Genomic DNA, 18,204 nt, shown 5'->3' on the forward strand with positions numbered 1-18,204 from the left:
GAAGCCACAATGCTGAGGACCATTGACAATAAATGGGCACAATTATGATTCTTGCACTAAGAATGTTTTTGTACACTAAGGTCTGGTTTCAGCTTGGGATGTGGAGTGTTTTTGGTGGCTGCGGTGAGAAGATTGGAGTTTAAATGAGAAATTTTCTTCTGCCCTCGGAGTAATGCTCATGGCTTCCCAGTATTTTAAGAAAACCCATTTCACTCACAGCTTTAAACAAGAGTCTCATTGTTTATCTTTTCATTCGAACTACAAGTCATCATTTTAGGTGATGACTGCAAGGGTTTTTTTTAAGGTTATATAATGTTTTATGTGTTCCAAGCAGGGCTGTTATGGAGCTATGAGAACAAAAGATATTTGACTCTTTTAATCTTTTAACCAAAGTAACATGGGGTCAAAAAAAATATTTCACAGTTTGAAAACTGAACTGAAAACTTGACCCAGGAGAGGAGCGCTAAGGCTGCATAGGGTTAAATAAGGTTGATAATAGGGGGGTTATGATAATGACTGAGGCTTTTGTGGAGACGGGGGGAAAGGGGGGCAAAGCTTTGGAATGTGTGGAATGAGGGTTTGTTTAATCCTCATGGGGGATAAATTATTAGCAGCAAAGGGAAACCCTGCTGTGCAAGACAGGAACGTTAAGGGACATTCTTGCATACAAGTGCCAGCATTATATGTCCTCAGTTTGCACTGTGGACATATTTAAATTAACTGGAGTGCAAAATAGTCTTAAGAAATGTTTCATTGTGTGCGTGAAAACAACAATAAATTTTTTATAGTGCGGTCAAGCATTTGTTTTTCTAGCTTTCTTCTTTCTACCTTTGTATTGAAGCGTTCCACCTCTCAGTAAACTACCATATGTCATTGTAGTAATACTGATAAAAATCAGCTTTTTTTGACTCGTTATTTACCTTAGCTGAGCTGAATGAACAGCCGTTTTTATTTCCGACTCACATTAACATCAACTAATGACCTTTGAGTTGTGGTGGAGGAAATAACTAAAGAAACTAAAAGCTAAGTTGATGAGGTGTTTAAATGAAAAACATCTGTTACTGTGAAAAAGTGATTTTGTCTCCAGCAAGTTCCCCCCTCTTTTGTGGTGTGAGTGATCTGGCTTTGCCGCATTCGTGGGGGGTAAAAGGGGAAATGAGAGCAACCGAGAGAAAATGAAGCACAAAGGGGGTGAAGATTTAGTGAGACAGTAATGAGCTACTGGAAAGGAAGCGCATGTTCAGTTTGACTGGTCCACCTACGCCTAGCCAGCATGGCATCCTGGGTAAATATGACCCTGCTGTTGGTTGCTGTGGTGATTTAGGAAACAGGAGCTGCCAAGAAGGCCAAGGTGGCAGCAGAGGCAGGGTGAATGCACCCACTAATTCATTCAGATAGCACAGGTCACAGTAAACTGATTTTTATAGAAGACCACAACAAAAATGTAACAAAAGCGCAAAAATGTCATTTACAGTGAAACAATGAACATACGTTATAACAAATAGACTACTAAACAGTATGCACATAATGTCAGGGCTCTGTGTGCGGGCAGACAGGGATGAGGATCCAAATGCAGGACTCGAAGACAGAATGCAACTCAAAACCAAAGCTTTATTGCAGGCATGAAAACAAAACATGAAGAAACACACAGGCATAATCTAATGGTACGACGCGACACTGAGCATGGGAAAACACAGGGCTTATATACACAGGTTGCTAATCAGGGAATGGGCAACAGGAGGAAGACACAGCTGGGAGGGATTGGACTAACGAGACATGGGGAGCAAAGCTGCACACACTAACATAAGACATAGACTTTCACAATAAAACAGGAAACAAGAAACCATTAAACAAAGCCGCAGACATGACACTGAGAGACAGATTAGACCAGACTAAACATGGGAGCACAAAACGTAAGAACTAATCCCGAAACAAGAATAACTGAAACATAGATTCATAATAATAATCATCATCATCACCAACAAGAGCACCACAAGAGAATAAGAAAACAATCCATGATGCCAAAAACACACCAAAACGTAACTCAAAATACTGGGTCAAACTGACCCAGAACTGTGACACATAATCTTTCTAACAGTTTACTACATGCAGTCTTAACACTCAGTGCAGCCCAAACTCGCACAGGCCTAGACAGCAGTCAGCGAATATCTGGCAACTACCAGTTGCTAGGTTACAAGGCATACTTCCTCACCTGGTTAGAGAATGGTTACTGGCAGTCGAAGGTGAAAATTGGTTGCAAAGAGGTATACAGTGGTTCAGTGGAAACCTCCTTGTGATTGCTTTGGTCGTTGACACATTGTATCCTGTAGTTTGCATGGAAAACACCAACTTGACTGCAGACTACATTATGAGCAGAAGAACACAGAATGTTCAACTTCAAAGTAAAAGTTTCACCTTTTGAAATGTGCTGGTTACAGCATTGAGGCACACGTTTTAGAGGGACATTCTCCATTTATAGTTTGATTCTGCACTAGAGGTGGATAAACAATGGAAATATAGATAAAATTATCAACACACCAGCACTACATGCAAGCTTTATCACTCGTTAGACTTCCAGGAGTCTAGGCACTTACCAGATTAGTTGGACAAGGTGAGCAGTTTAGTTTAGTTTATTAAGATCCCCATTAGCTGCAGCAGTCCAGCAGCTGTTCTTCCTGGGGTCACACATTTTTAGATTTTGACGGTGCGCCCTAAAACCTAAAACAAATCCAAACAACAAAAACAACTCCTTAAGATCAATCCAGGCTCATCTTAACAATTTCTAACTGTTATCAAAAATTCAGACCAAATAAATATTGTTTTAAAAGTTTTCTAAATACAGTTTTGCTGGTTTCTTGACAGGAAAACGGTGGCCTGTGAGAGATGGCTAATAAATATAACTGACACTAAAAGTGAATAATAATGGTGATACACACAAAATGTATCTAGTGTCACTGAGTAGCCGTATTGTTATACCATCGTTAATGCAGCAGATATATTGTTGCATACTCTCTACTTGATGGATCACTGTGTGCTTGAACATGAGGCTTTGTGCAAAACTCCCCTCTGGCAGGTGAAGTCAGTGTTACCTTTATTTTGTGTGGCCTCACAGGGGAAAGAAATCAGAAAGAGGACACTAGATTAAAGGAATGATTGTCAATCAGTGGAAAAGCTGAAAGGTGTAGGATGTTGACTGAAAAATACATGGCTGGATAAAAATCACAGGAGAGCATCAAAGGTGTGATGGGTAAATAGATGTCTGATAAGCAGAGAATGAAGTGACTGCGACTCCAGTGGAAGTCCAAGGTTGTGTGTGTTTGTGTGTGTCTGCCAATCCCTGTTTTTTCCAGTACAAACAAGATTCGTTATTTTTATCCCCTTTCCATCTGACAGAACTGATAGCTTGTGTATATGTTGCTTGTCCACAAACACACATCTAAACACCACTTCCATCAGCCCCATCTGTTACCTTATAAAGACACAGTGCAGAAAAAAAGCCTGTCTGCCTTTTTGTGTTGGATCACATCAGTTGACACTTGCAGAGTTTGCTTTATTCTTTTTCTTTTTGTAACGTTAGCAGACACATACAGCAATATCTTAAAATATCCGGGTCTGATTGTATTACTACTGACTACCAGAGATGGGCAGTAACGCGTTACTTGTAACTGAATTAACTACGGTAATCCGATTACTTTTTTCAAGTAATGAGTAAAGTAAGGGATTACTATTGCAAAAACAGTGCGAGAGTGTCTCATGACAATGACGTAAGCGAGTGCGACGTTCGTGGAAACAGCTGTGTGCAGATCAACAATGGATCATAAATCGATTGTAGGAGAGGTTGAGCGTGCAGCGTTTAAAGCGTGGAAGTACTGACCTTACTTTGAGTTTGATTACGTAAAAAAATGACAAAAACATTAGCGTCCGCTGTTCACTGCGTGGGAAGAAAACTTATTTTTACAGCGAAAAAAAACCCTAAACTTCCGAGCAAGCACCGAGTGCGCTACGACGTAATGTGAAATTCACAGAGAAACTCGCGGATTCTTCAACTGACCGCTGCGGCACACCTGCACCAGGGCAAACCTCCGCCTACCCTACTCCTGCTTTACAGGTGAAAATAGAGCAACAGGACCGCTAGTTTTTTTTTAAAATTTATTTTCTGCTGTGTTTCACTTGCATTTATTTGAAAGAGTGAGTGTAAACACAAAAAATATTTTATTTTATGTGCTGGAATGTGCAGAAAATAGGTTCAAATGTTAAACAAATTTCTTCCAGTCAGAGAATGTTGCAGATAATTTAATTTTTGCTTGATGCATAAAGTTAAAAGATTAAAACTAATAAAACAAGTTTTAAAAAGAGACTTTTCCATTTGATTACATTTTGTATGATGGATTATGTAGAAAAAGTAGAATTGGGCTGAAAGATCTATCGCTTTATCACCTATTCAGGTTGTAAATCGTGTTTTTAAAAACTAACTAAGTAATTAATTACTTTTGAAAATAAGTAATCAGTAAAGTAATGGAATTACTTTTTGGGGGAAGTAATAAGTAATTAGTTACTGTTTACTTTTTTCAAGTAACTTGACCAACACTGCTGACTACTGACAAGCTGCTGCCAGAAGAACAAAACATAATTTCTGTGTATCAGAACCTATGTTTCTGGGAACTAACCCGGCACATGGTGTTTAGGTCATAAACTGCCATTTGGGCTTGTCACAGTTGTACTGTATGCATCATTTAAACACAAAAATCCAAAATCACGCTGAATTTTTTGGGATTGTTCTGTTCGAATTGCCATCAGGTGTTAATTTCAGAAACATGAGGTCATGCGCCTCCCCTGTTTAAACCTGTAAACACCTGATGTTGTTCAGAAGCTGTGTAGTTAGTATGTGTTTGGTTTTAATTTTCATGAGGGGTTACGTGCTGTTGCGTGAGTGTCCGATAGGACTTTTGGGCCTGTTTAAACCAATATTGGGTAAATCAGATGAGCATCAGGTCTCAGACTATAAAACACAGGCAGGATGAGTTATCAAACTTTGACCCGAGTTTAAATTCAATTCAATTCAATTTTATTTATATAGCGCCAAATCACAACAAAAGTCACCTCAAGGCAGCCTGATTGTCAGGGGAGATGATGCCAGTTATATTTGCATACATTAGGCTTGAATCTTTGTGTTGCATCTTATCTGCCCTACATTTACATCCGTGATTCTTTTTTTTTTAATCAAACAAAGCTGATTTTCCGTGGAGAGAAAAGAGAATCCCTTTTAATGTTTTCACATGAACACACTCGCACAAACTCATTTGTCACCTGCTTTTTGTCACTTAAAGGAAGTTTCCGCTTTAGTACACAACAAAAGGACATTTCTCTAGGGAAATATAACACCTTAAAGACTGTTTGAGCCACCTGTGAAAACTGAGCCATGTCAACAAGGTGTGAGTAAATTTCTGTGCCAAGTCCTTTAAGCTGAACTATCATCTCTGCGGAGCGGATGGCTTTTAGAGAGACCACTGTAATTATCCATTAGAGCTTTTAGTTAATCGCCATGTTTTTGTGAACCAGCTTTATTCACACATAAAAAAGAACCACTCAACAAGAGTACTTTAAACATGTGAGAAAAACAGGACTTTACCTGCAAGCATCTAATGTAGCCACAGCAAAACAGACCCTCTGTGATGTCTAACAGTAAACCTGCTGCTGTTTCCCCAGCACTGATTTGTAGTTGTGATACGTTCCTTTCAGTTTCACTTTTAAAAACATAATTTATTCAGATGCTTCCTTGATCAAGTCATATGTCAAAACAATAAATAAGAATAAAATAACATGTTTTGTCCCCGTGTCATCATTAAATGTGTGTTATAGATATTTTGTTAGCAGTAAGGCATTCACCCTTATGCTACAGCTGCTCCTCGGCTCAGTGCACGTTTTTACCCCCTGGCCTTTGTCATAGGCACATGTGATGAGGTAATTTCTTCTGTGTTTTCTGTCTCCTAAAGGGCAAAGCGATGATGTCAGGCTTCATTCTTCACATGGTACACAAGCAGATGGTTTTAGGTTTAGTTTTAGGTTATGACTGCAGGTATTAGTCACAGTAAACAGCTACTTAGAGAGCATGGTTTTTATTAAGTGGCTGCTCTCGTGTGAACTAGTAAATGGAATGGTGAGTGATCTTTGTATATTTGAAGTTGTACTTGAGGCTCTAAATAAGTGTCAGGAAAAATTATGGTTTACTATCATTTTAAAACAACAAGAAAAATATTTTTTAACTGCAAATTGTTTGTTTCTTCAGAGATGACTGCGGTTTTTGAAGTTCTTTTCTCATCATTTCTTGTTCTCAGTCTCTTGAGATGAAGTATGCTTCTTGGCCTGTAGTCACGAAGGCCTCAATTTCACCAAACCAGGTGTCTGTAGCTTAGAAAACCTCAGGGAAGATTCCTAGAAAGTGTAGTATGCTATGAAACTGATAAATGTTTCAAGTAGATACATTACATACATTAGATACTAGGGATGGGTACCGGTGTCCGGTGCCATGATGGCACCGGTTCTGACATAAACGGTAGTAACCAGACCGAAAAGCAGCGCACATTTCGGTGCTTTATTTCGGTGCTTTTTTTTCCTGAGCTGTGATACACTTTTAGCCAATCGTTTTACGTTTCCGAGGATAGTAGGCGGGGCCAGGTACGTACGTTCTGTTAGCGCAGAGCTACAGATTAAAAATGTCCAAGGCGAAGCGGTCAAAAGTCTGGCTGTACTTCACAGCAAAATATGCAAACTCAGCAGCAACAAGTGCTTTAAGCTGATACTGTGATACTGTCAAAGGAGGTAACACCAAGAATCTCATGAAACACCTGGCGACGCATAGCGTTTTTTTTAAAAGCCGAGAAATGCGCCGTATTTGATGGCAGCAGCAGCAGCCGTTCTTCTCTGCGTGAGTAGCTTAATGTTGTTCTTGTGTGATTTACGTTGAGTAGGCTAACCACGTTATTACATTAATGCATGTAAGGTGAACTAGCAAACATCATCATAGCTACATGCGGCTGTCTTCTTGTTTGATGGCAGATACTCCCTTCACCCTGGCCAAAAAGGCTAAAATGACCAAAGAAGAAGTGGAAAACAGTTAAACATGAGAGGTTTTTGGACAAAGTTTGTGTTTTTTCCATTGTTTAAGCACTGCTTCCAGCCAAGAGTGATACCATATATGACCCATAGCTGCAGAAAAGGCTAACATTGTTATCTTTTTACAAAAAAACAGCTGAACATGAGAGGTTTTTGGACAAAGTTTGTGTTCTCCATTCTTTGAGCACCGTTTGAGCACCGGCACCATTTCAAAAGTACCGATTTGGCACCGGTATCGGATAAAACCTAAATGATACCCATCCCTATTAGATACCTAAAGTAATTATTTAAACTAGGTGAAATGGCTAAAAATAATACAACGTACATCAGTTTTGAGTTTAATTAGATTCAGCTTCTGTAGTTCACTAAACCATTTTAGTTTTTGACACTATGAAAGGTTCACAATAAATTCAGTTGTTTTAAAAATTGTATTTTGGAGAAAGGCAAAAACTTCTGAATTTGTCAAGACTTGGGAGAACAAGTTAATGTATATAAAGATAACATATACTCATTGCTTAGGTTTAGGGTTAGGTTATGACTTAAATGTCAGAAAATTGAAAAAAATATCTGAAAAAACATGAGTAACCCTGTAAGACCCAACCTATCAAATTAGATTTTTATTAACCCTTATAACAAAATCCGCTTTTTTTGCTGTATCATGTTGTGTATGATATATTTTAATTATATATTTATTTGTTTTTCTATCACATTTGATACATTGGGCATTTTTGGTAACTTCTTTTTTAACAACAATGTTTTAATTTTAAGGCAGCGTTTTGTCCATAACATTTTGAAATCATGGCAAATATTGATCATGTTGATGAGATAGAGGTCTCAAAAACTCATGTATCAAATATGATACAAAGGGTATTGTAGGGTTAATTGTTAGTGTTAGTTAACATCTCTTAAAAATTTTAAATCTCTTCACAAGATCATATTAAAAAAGTCTGGATTTGCTGCCTGGTCATCTGGAAGATTAAACCTGCCATATTACCAAACATGTCGTGTTTTCAAACATATTTTTAAGTCTCTAAATTAGCCCAGAGTTTCTGTTTGATGATAAGCATGTCAGTTCCCTGCTGGCTGTGGTGAAAAATGCATTCCTAACACACCTCCTTTATAAACTTCAGTGTTCACGGACCAGTATGTTTCTCCTGTTATTCTCAGGAAATTCTCAGGAAAATGCAAGCTGTGTTTATGTACGTGTATGTACTCACAGCTCCAGTATTAGCCTGGTGAAAACTATTAAACTGTTATGTTCCATTGTATGTGACAGCTTAGCCATTGAATGCTATCTCTGTACGTCAAAATGAATGACTAAACAAGAGATGCTTTCTTTCTTTTTCTGTTTTCTCTGAACAGACCGTGAGGACCAATCAATTCTTTGCACGTGAGTACTGCAACTCTTAACTTCTCTTTTCTACTTTTGTCTTAATTTCTTTCTTAGGGCAGATGGTTGAACTGGTCTTTAAGGTGGTTCTAGAGATCAACCAGCTTGATGGACTGGAAAATGAAACTGTCTCAAGACAAGGATTATATCGCTTCACCTTAATAGAGTTACATTATATAAAGACCGCTTGTCCTTGAAATGCCTTTAAATATAAGTATCTTTTATAGTTATGAGTACTTTACAAGGATTATTTATAGTATTTTTTTCCCGTGTCTTTTTATCTTCATTTGGCCAGCTCCCTTTATCCTGCCATGTTCTATTTAAAAGTTGGTTTCAAATAGCTTTTTGCGGATGCTGGGCTTTTACAGCGGCTCTACCCAATACCGAGGGAGTTATGAGTGTGGTTTGGTGGCCGGCCTTCATCTTCTTTGGCAGAGGGTAATTAAGTGCCACTGTCTTTCTTGGGGTTTGATGCTGCCAATGAACAGATGAGAAGCAGTTGCAATAATATGCCCTAAATTCAGAAAACTGCACCCCCTGTTGGGGAAAAGGCGCCCTTTTAAGAGTTTAGCCCCACAGTTTAGATCAGGTGTCGAATTCCAGGCCTCGAGGGCCGGTGTCCTGCAGGTTTTAGATCTCCCCCTCGATCAACACACCTGAATCAAATGATTACTTCATTACCAGGCTTCTGGAGAACTTCAAGACATGTTGAGGAGGTATTTTAGCCATTTAAATCAGCTGTGTTGGATCAAGGACACATCGAAAACCTGCAGGACACCGGCCCTCAAGGCCTGGAGTTCGACACCTGCGGTTTAGATGGTCAACCAGTTTAGAGAAATGTCTCCTCCTCATCCTGCTCTAAGGAAAATTACTCCTGAAGAAACAGATGAAAAAGGTTGCTTATGACCTACATTTATGCAGCTCTGTTGTAATATAGATCACTTTGATTCAGTTGAAAGGCCACCATGCCATTAAGCATAACAGTGCATAGCACAGAATTATATAGTGCATAGTTTAGAATAACATTTAGAGATCCAGGCCTTGTGTGAGCAGTCAGCGTCTGGTATGTAATGATGCATAGTGTTGTATAAATGGTCAAATGTGGCAAGAAACCATGCATTAACTATGTATGATGTTTTCCAGTCATTGGAGTTGACGGTAAAAGTAGGGTCTAACTGCATGAAAACAAGCCACAGAAATGTTCTTTTAATTGGATTCATCTTTAGGTAGCGCCAATTCAAAAGCCGCTGTGTTACAAAATGTCCATATGGTACATATCATAGGACAGGAGAGGGAATATCCAGGAAGACTGAGACCTTGAAGAATCTCTCATTTAAGTTTTCAGAATCTAGTTCAACTCTCTAGCACTGAGATCTGTGAGAAAAGGAGAGGCTAGACATAAAAATAGTTCCCAAAGTCAAAGGTCTTTTAAACCACATGCTTGGCGAAAGAGAGAATATACGAGAAAACCAATGAATGATTTCTGGGAGACTTATTCAAAGAGGATTCATGTCTTCATAGTAAAACAATGAAGACATCAAACCACACTTGGATGAGTACCTGTTTGACCTATATTCCTATGTTCGTACACTGCACTCGAGGACTCGCCCGTGCAGTTCTAGTGTTGCAGCTAAAACTGCAGTGCACAGCTAATAGTGAGTTAGACTAAAGCCACTGGTATGTAGATGGATGTAGTGTCACTGGCTTCTTTTCACTGCTGGCCCTGGTTTTCTGAGCTCCAGGACCCGACTGTGGGAGTTGCGGATGGCCGTGCCTGAACACAGCTATCATTAAGGACAGCCCAAAAGTGGGGTCTGGAAACTTTGGAGCCTGGCTCTCCAAACCACAGGGTTCTCTAGCAAAACAGACTGACAAACAAATGGATTGATTTTTACAAAAACAACAAGATAGCCTGATGTTTAGTCACTCTCTCTGTTTTCTTTTTTGTTTCTATTAATTGTGTCCTTGGAGTTCATCCAATCACTCTTAACCACAATAACGATGAGTGAAAGTTATCTTGGTTAAGGTTTTAGGGTTGTTTTTTCTGTACCTTGGTAAACTGTGAACAACTCATACATAATATTTCCTGTTATGTGGCTGTGCTTCACAAGGGAAACCTTGTAATTCAGGTCAGAAACAAAACCTGTTTGTTTCTCCCTTGTCATGTATTGGCTCACATTTTCTCACTCTATTCATGTGTATTTGTCTTTACTCTTTCTTTTCAGAGGTGAATCAGGCGCTGGAAAGACAGAGAACACGAAGAAGGTCATCCAGTACCTGGCCCACGTTGCCTCCTCACACAAAGGACGCAAAGATCACAACATTCCTGTGAGAGCCGTACTGCCTACGTTTCTCCTACACTAAACATGGCCCCATCTCCTCTAAAATTCATATTTCATTGAAAAACTGGCTGGCTTTATCACTGTGTGAATTATTTCTAAGTATTATTGCTGTGTTTTAAAAAATGTCAGAAAGCTTGAGAAGGTTGATTTCTGTCATACAGTGATTTTATCTTACAACCCATTAGTTTAGCTTGGCACAAATCAGGAAACGGCAACAGCCTGACTCTCATTTATTTAATCCATGCAAAAACTAAAGTGTAATTGAGTTATTTATGTGTAACACTTTTCTTGGCTGTTACCACCAACCTGCATGAACCTCTGCTGGTTTCTACTCAGAGGCAAATGATAGTCTAGCATGTAATGCTCCATAAAAAGGTGAAAAGTCATTATATTGTGGTTTCTGCGTGGATTAACACACCTGAGTAGTTCATTTGTGAGGTACAGTCACACTAGAGAAAACAGTGGAGACCGCGGCACCAAAGTAATTGTGTCTGGGTGCAATGAAATTTGTGATCTCACTGCCTTTGAAATGGTTGCTTCAATGTAGGGCACTGGGGGGTGAACATGTACAGTCAGCTGCTGTATAAAAAGTTACTTTGGTGGATCAAGACAGCAATAAAGCAGCAATAAGATGGCAATAAAGCACCCTGCCGTCAGTTTATGTTAACTGGGTGTATTTAGCAATTACAGGAAATCTGTTTGTGATAATACACAGTAATTAACAGTCAGTGGTAAATTGGCAAAAAATTAAGTGGTAGTGTACATAGACAGAAATTCACGCTATTTGCATTCAGAATCTGGGCACAACATCATAGATGTGAATCTCAGAAATTCCTCCACAAATAGTGACATAGTTGCTGCAGGATGGTGCTTTAATTGCAAAATGACAAACATACTCAACAACCTTTCTTTTCTGTTGGAGTACAACCAGTTTGCAACCAGCTGAGTCTAGTCCTCTAAAGCAAAGAAGCAAGTTGCAGTTTCTGCAACTACTGACTCAGATTGATTGTAATGTGTTGGAGACATGTTGCCTCCCACCAGACGACAAATGCAGTCACCTAGCAGTCAACTTTGGTTGCCATATCTTCTTGCATTTAGTTGTCGAATGTGAAAAATGTAATGCAGTTGTCAACACAGATTGCTATCCTGTTTTTACTCTAGTGTGACTAGCCATTTGTTTTAGCTTTAGCCAATGCTAAGCTAACTGTTTTCTTGTTCAAGAAGCTAAGCTAGCTTCAGGAGACATGAAACTAGCTTAGCGCTCAGCTGTAAAGTAAACTTTTTTAATGCTGTTGTGTTCTACCTAATCCTAAAGTGCCTACCTCAGTAAAAGTTAACCTAAAATGTTAGCTCTTGCTCGAGCGTTGGGCTAAGTTTGCACTGGTGTTCTCTTTCTCATGGCTTTTGTCTGACATAAGAGCTTCAGGTTTTAACACTTGTATTTGTTTATCCATAACAAACAGCCCGATTCTCCCAAAGCATTCAAACTACAGGCAAGTGTATCTCCAGCTTTTTCCAAAATCAGTGTGCCGTCCGTTTTGTCTATGTTTGTGTATATTTGCATGCCCTTCTCTCTAAATCTCTGCTACTTCTGTAATGATGATGACGGACTAATCTAAGCTTCTTTCTTTATGAGGTATTTGTTTGTGCTGGCTCGGTGTTTTCACATGATTATTTGAAACCAAGTGAATCTGTCCGCCGGCGTGCAGGCTCACGATATTAAACACTTTGTTTTATCAGTTGGTTTGGGTTTATTAGAACTGAGGAAAACTGAGAGGTCTTATTAGAAACATCTGTCAGTCAAATACCTGTTGTTAAAGCTGTTCATTGAGTGCTACGGGAGCTTAAATGAACCCTTTCTGGCACAGTTTTGTGTTCTTATTCACAAAGAGCGGTGTGAAAATCAGATGACGGCCACACTAAACATCTCTCCTCAAACTTCGTCTTTCATATTTTGTCAGAGCAAATGTTTTTATTTCAAATATCAATGTGTAAATGTTGCATATATATATTTCTGCATGTTTTCCTTTCGTGATGCATGTTTGTAGTTTAAATAGCATGATCACTGTTGTGATTGAATGTTACAGCCTCACATGGATTTTCAAATATTAAGTCACAGATAAGTTTGAAAAGTACAGAAAACTCCCAAATTCCATCTTCTGTTTGTTGTGGTTTCTCCAAAACTATTTTCTGGCTCTCCTTGTCTCTGGTTGATTTATTTGGTAGCTATTTATCTTTCCCCCTAAACCAATATCTGATGTTTCTTTGTCTTCAGAAAATCTAATAACTGTAGAAAAAGAGGCCCTCGTAGAAGTCCAATAACCCGCTTGTGCAAAGGCAATCTGAGTAAATGCCTGTTTAATATACTTTCAGTCGCAGAGAGTGAGTAGCTGTAACTAAGTGCCTCAGTGCTCCCTTGCCAGTGTACACCATCCACGCTTACCTCCTTAATGCCGCTTTACCGCTGCGTTGCATTAGAGTGACCTCTGAGCGCAGGAATGTAGAGCCAGGGATTGAGGGGGAGCAAAAATATGAAGCAGGACAGGAGACTGTAAGAGGAGTGAAGATGGAGGTGGTGAAGAGGTAAAGCAGACCTGAAGGGAGGAGACTATATGAATTCTCTCTGTAAGAAATATGAATGGAAATGCCATTTGTAGACGAATGTATGTACTGGTTGGAATCGGTTACTCCCAGCTTTTCTCAGTGAACCTCATGCCTGTCAGGATACTTGAATGGAGAACAGTTCCAGACAGCTCATTAGGCAGACATATGTAGCAGACTGCACACGCATACTGAAGCGGCATATGAAGATTCAAGCAGTTCATGATATTTGTATGTTTTTGCACATATTATATTTCCATGTGTCGCCCATATGTCTGCTCAGAGGGTTTAAACTTTAGTATTAACTCTACTCGAGCTCAGTATTTTTGTTCATAAACCTTTTTTCTCCTTTTTGGTATCATATGGAGCGACAAGCTTAAAAGATGGTCCGCTAGAAATGCTTTTTTTTCCACATTTTGACTTATTTGTCTCATTCTGCTCATAATTTTTGCAACACTGAGACTGCTTTTTGTGGAATATAGGATAGAGGATCAGGTTGCTCTTGTTCAGTCACCCAGCTCAGATCTTTTTTGATTTACCTTATTTGTTCTGTTTTACTCTTTGCTTCCTCCATCCGTGCTATAAGATAAAGTACTATTACCTCTTTGTCTTTGAAATATCTTTGTGGGGCATTTTGTTTAAATTAGGTAATGTCGCTAAGATGCAGACAGGAAATGAGGAGAGACATGCGGCAAGTGAACATGGGTCATGAGTCAAGCCGTGCCTGTTAAAGTTATGTGGTATCCGCCTTTAAACAGTAAGCTGCTGGCTCCCTGTTGTCTCTCTTTGCGTCGGTTTCATTTTTCTATTTAAAGTAGACGTACTGTGCTTGTCCTTGTTTTCAGTAGATTGCTCGAGTGGTGAATGGTCATAGTTTCTAACGAGGTCAGCAATTTCATAAGTAATGGCTTTGAGCCAAAGGCTCAGGCGTCTGACTGCTCTTGGTTTTATTCACTTTTTTCAAACACCGGGCTCTGTATGATGTCACGGAGCTGGGATGTCCTGAATTTGGTCATCTCAGGCACACGGCTCTAGCTGTGAGCGCAGAAGCCCCACCCAGTTGGCTTCATTAAAAATTAAATTAAATTATTTGAAATAAGTGGTCAAAAATTAATTTAATTATAAATTCAATTAGTTGAAAATTCTAAATTTTATTAATTAATTGTAAGATATGAGTTTGAGGTTCTTTTTTCCTTCTTTTTTGTGATTTTCTTTTTCAAAACTTTTCATTTTTATGTCAAAAATCAACTTCAGTGCACTTACTATGAGGTTATGGTTTAGGCTGGGCTCTTAGATGCCTTAAAGTCACGATCTGTAACATAGCCTGATTGCTGATTGGCTGGCAAAAATCCATGTCGTTCCAAGACCTCATGGAAAGGGGAGAGAGGCCAGGTTGGATGTCTGCTGAATTTAGTGAATGTGGTTTGCTAGAAATCATGTTTGGTAGACAAAGTAAAATAGAAAAGCTACTCTACTAGAGTCCAAGAATGAAATTATGGCTCTTGAAATAAGCATAATAACTTCAGTTTAAGAAAAAAGATGGCTACAGGTGGACCCATATTTTCTTTATATGCCATTATAGGCCATTACTGACCAGCTTACAACAAGAGCCAGCTTGGCAGCAAATTAGAGTTAAGGCATAACTTAATCTGTTCCCCATGAGTTATCAAAGTCCAGAGGAATATCCTCAGTAGATTTTAACAACTCTCTGATTTGCAGTAGAGGCTATTTTTGGACTGTCATGCCCTGGATATAGGAGGTTATCTCATTTCTCCGGGAGTAAAAGGTTTCATAGGAATGTCTTTTTCCAAAACTGAGAGGAAGCCATCATTATCACAGTGTTGGCAGACTTTTCAGACATACGTTACAGGGTATATTATAACAACGAGAGGAATGCGAAGGCCGGAGGAAGCATCTCATTCATCAACCCAAGATAATCACTCACTTTGGGATATGTGACGAAACACCGTCTCTGTAGTGCCTTTGTGGTTTCACAAGTTCTCTAAAACCGTTTGGTTGTTTTGGCCCCCTAAAATCCTTTCGAGTTCCCCAGAGAAAATTCACATTGTACTGCAATTGACTAAAGTAAAGCCAGCAGAGTCATGGTAAAGAGCTTGTGAGTGGACTTGGTTGTCTAAAGACTGGTTTAGCATATTGACTTTGCTACATTTTCTCTCTCTGCTTTTCGAGAAGATTTGATTTTGCCTTGCCAATTTGTGGATATTTTGGAAGACACAAAAAAATAGCGATAACAAGAAAATATTCAGTTGCATAATGCACACGTTTGACAGCTAGTTGGCTTACCTCCCTTTCTTTCTCCACAGGGTGAGTTGGAACGCCAGCTCCTGCAAGCCAACCCCATCCTTGAATCTTTTGGCAATGCCAAGACGGTGAAAAATGACAACTCATCTCGCTTTGTGAGTTCACATTTCTTGTTTAAATGATCATTTTCCAGATTTAAACACATGAGCAAGAACAGATATCCAGAAGGGAAAAACATTGAGTCTGTTATGAGGTTATAAAAACATTGTGTCTTCATGTTAAACAGCTTTAGCATGCAATGTTTGATCCCACTCTAGGTTTGACATATATTTAGTTACAGAATCTATTCAAAATGTTTCATGCAAAAACATCAAACATTTGAATCTTCCTTTTTTCCCCCCCTGAGATAAATTGCTCTTATTTGGAGGTAAAACTAACCATTTCTGGTCTTTCCGACATACTCTCGGTCATGAGTGTTCCTCAAGACGTCATTTAAACATTTCTGCAGGATTGTCAGAACAAGCCACAGTACTCATTCAATCAGTTACAGCACTTTGCAAACATTTTGAGTCATTTATTTTTATTTTGCTTCAACTAAGTGGTCTCAAGCAATAGTTCTCTGGGCTTTCTAACGGTCTTTCAAAGGTTTTCTTTTGACATTGACTTCAGTCCAGTCCTTGTACCTGATCATTTAGGAGGAATGTTTTTGTTTGCTGAGCTACTTAACGCTCACCTGTAAATCATTCAAGCATAAAAGAGTCACCTAACTCCACGTGGGATGAGCCAATGTTGAGTCTGCACAATTTCAAATTATATCTTTAGGCACTTTGATATTAATAGCAGCTTTTGGTTAAAAATGCCATCAGCATGTACAGAGGAGGTGAAGGGAGAAGTACATCAGTGAGTGTGTGTAGCCATCTGTAAAGCACAGTGGAGGCTCTGTTGTGGTTTCACCATCCAGTACCGTCTGGAAAGTGGCACTGGCTTTATTTTTCAGCATGACAATAATCCCAAACACAGTGCCAATGCAGTAAAAGCATACTTGGATAGAAAAAGACAAAATGTAACTGTATTAGTCAACAAGAGCTTTAAATGTCAGTCAAGAAGCCTGCAGAACTGTTCCTGAAACTTCAGGAGTAAATTACGGCAATAGAAATTACAAAGAAGCTGCCTAAGAGAGTTGAGGTTGTGTTGAAGAATAAATGTAGTCATGCCAAAACTGACTCTGCATATTGCTAGAATTTTACACATTCTGGCTTAAGACTTTTGCACAATACTGTACTGCTTCTCAATTTGACAGTATATAAAGGTCCAGTGACTTTACAGACTTGTACTGTGTTGAAAGCAATATGTAAACATTACTAGATCCAGATTGTTCAGAAAATTTACCAAAGAGCACATTCACACATGTTCAGGCTCTGTCAGGTTAAATGGGAGGGGTGCATTTCTGAATGAGGTTTTTGTGAGATTTTGACAGGCATGGTGGGTGGAATATTCTTACCTTTGCAGAGTACTGCAAAGTTTTCTTCATATTCCCCCATCTAGATGAGAGCAGTCCCGGTCTTCTAATCCAACGCACAAAACTGTTTAATACATTTTTGGGGCTTTTTGGTTTGACTAATGCAACTTTGGAAGATTTTATAAAAATAAAAAGGTTGTTTCGTAAGTGGACTGATGTCATGCTTCTAATATTCGCTTATTTCAGATCATGTTGAGATGAGTTACAGTAATCGCAACAATTTTCACTCTAAACATTTGACATTTTTTTGTGACTAAGTAAACCATGTGGTCAAGATTAACCACTATGGAGCCTGGGTCCTCGTGAATCACCCTCTGTCTGGGATGCAGAGCAGTGAATACCAGAAGACAGATGGGCACAAATATTCATGCACGCTTGCTCACAATCACTGTCAGGAAACCGCACACATGCCTGAGATTCTTTCTGACCTGTCAACCTGGTATTTCCTAATATAGACATTTTGTTCTTCACCACATTTCTGTCATCTGCAAGGACCTACAAGGTGGTACTTAAAACGCAGCTGTGCCCAGAGGGAGAAAAAATAAAGAGAGGACAGCTGCAAATACACATATACATAATAACGTATAAACACTCATGCATCACAGGCTTCGTGATTATCTGCGGAGTTCAACAAATGTCTTAATTTCTCTTAACAGTGTTTTGTTTCTTGCAGGGAAAGTTCATCAGAATCAACTTTGACGTCACAGGCTACATTGTTGGGGCCAATATTGAAACCTGTATCCTTATTATTTGCAAGGACTAAAGAAGCAAAGGCATAAATCAATGTTTAAAAATAAAACGACACAGAGCAGGGCTAAAGGAGAGGATGCTCACTGGGATAAGAGAGCAGTGAAGGTTGTATGTATCACCAGAGCTTGGGCTTAGCCACAAGAATGTAATTTCCCAGAATAAACACGAGGACACTGAGCTATAGAGAAGCAACACTGTTATTGTTACTCCTCATTTTTATGTGTTGT

General features: G+C 39.1%; 1 protein-coding gene across 5 annotated transcripts in view; it reads left to right on the forward strand.

The window, feature by feature from the left end:
- LOC113021218 (myosin-10) overlaps positions 1-18,204 on the forward strand; it is a 76,721-nt gene that overhangs the window by 38,590 nt on the left and 19,927 nt on the right. For 4 of the 5 annotated variants that reach the window (XM_026165740.1, XM_026165735.1, XM_026165739.1 and 1 more), the window contains 5 exons: positions 8,476-8,503; positions 10,729-10,831; positions 12,309-12,338; positions 15,771-15,863; positions 17,901-17,964. In XM_026165740.1, coding sequence (XP_026021525.1) covers positions 8,476-8,503; positions 10,729-10,831; positions 12,309-12,338; positions 15,771-15,863; positions 17,901-17,964 — 318 coding nt within the window. The remainder of the gene's footprint in view (positions 1-8,475; positions 8,504-10,728; positions 10,832-12,308; positions 12,339-15,770; positions 15,864-17,900; positions 17,965-18,204) is intronic. The other variant, XM_026165738.1, reaches the window with a different exon arrangement.

Source organism: Astatotilapia calliptera, chromosome 4 (genome assembly GCF_900246225.1).
Source record: "Astatotilapia calliptera chromosome 4, fAstCal1.2, whole genome shotgun sequence".
Lineage (NCBI taxonomy): Eukaryota > Metazoa > Chordata > Actinopteri > Cichliformes > Cichlidae > Astatotilapia > Astatotilapia calliptera.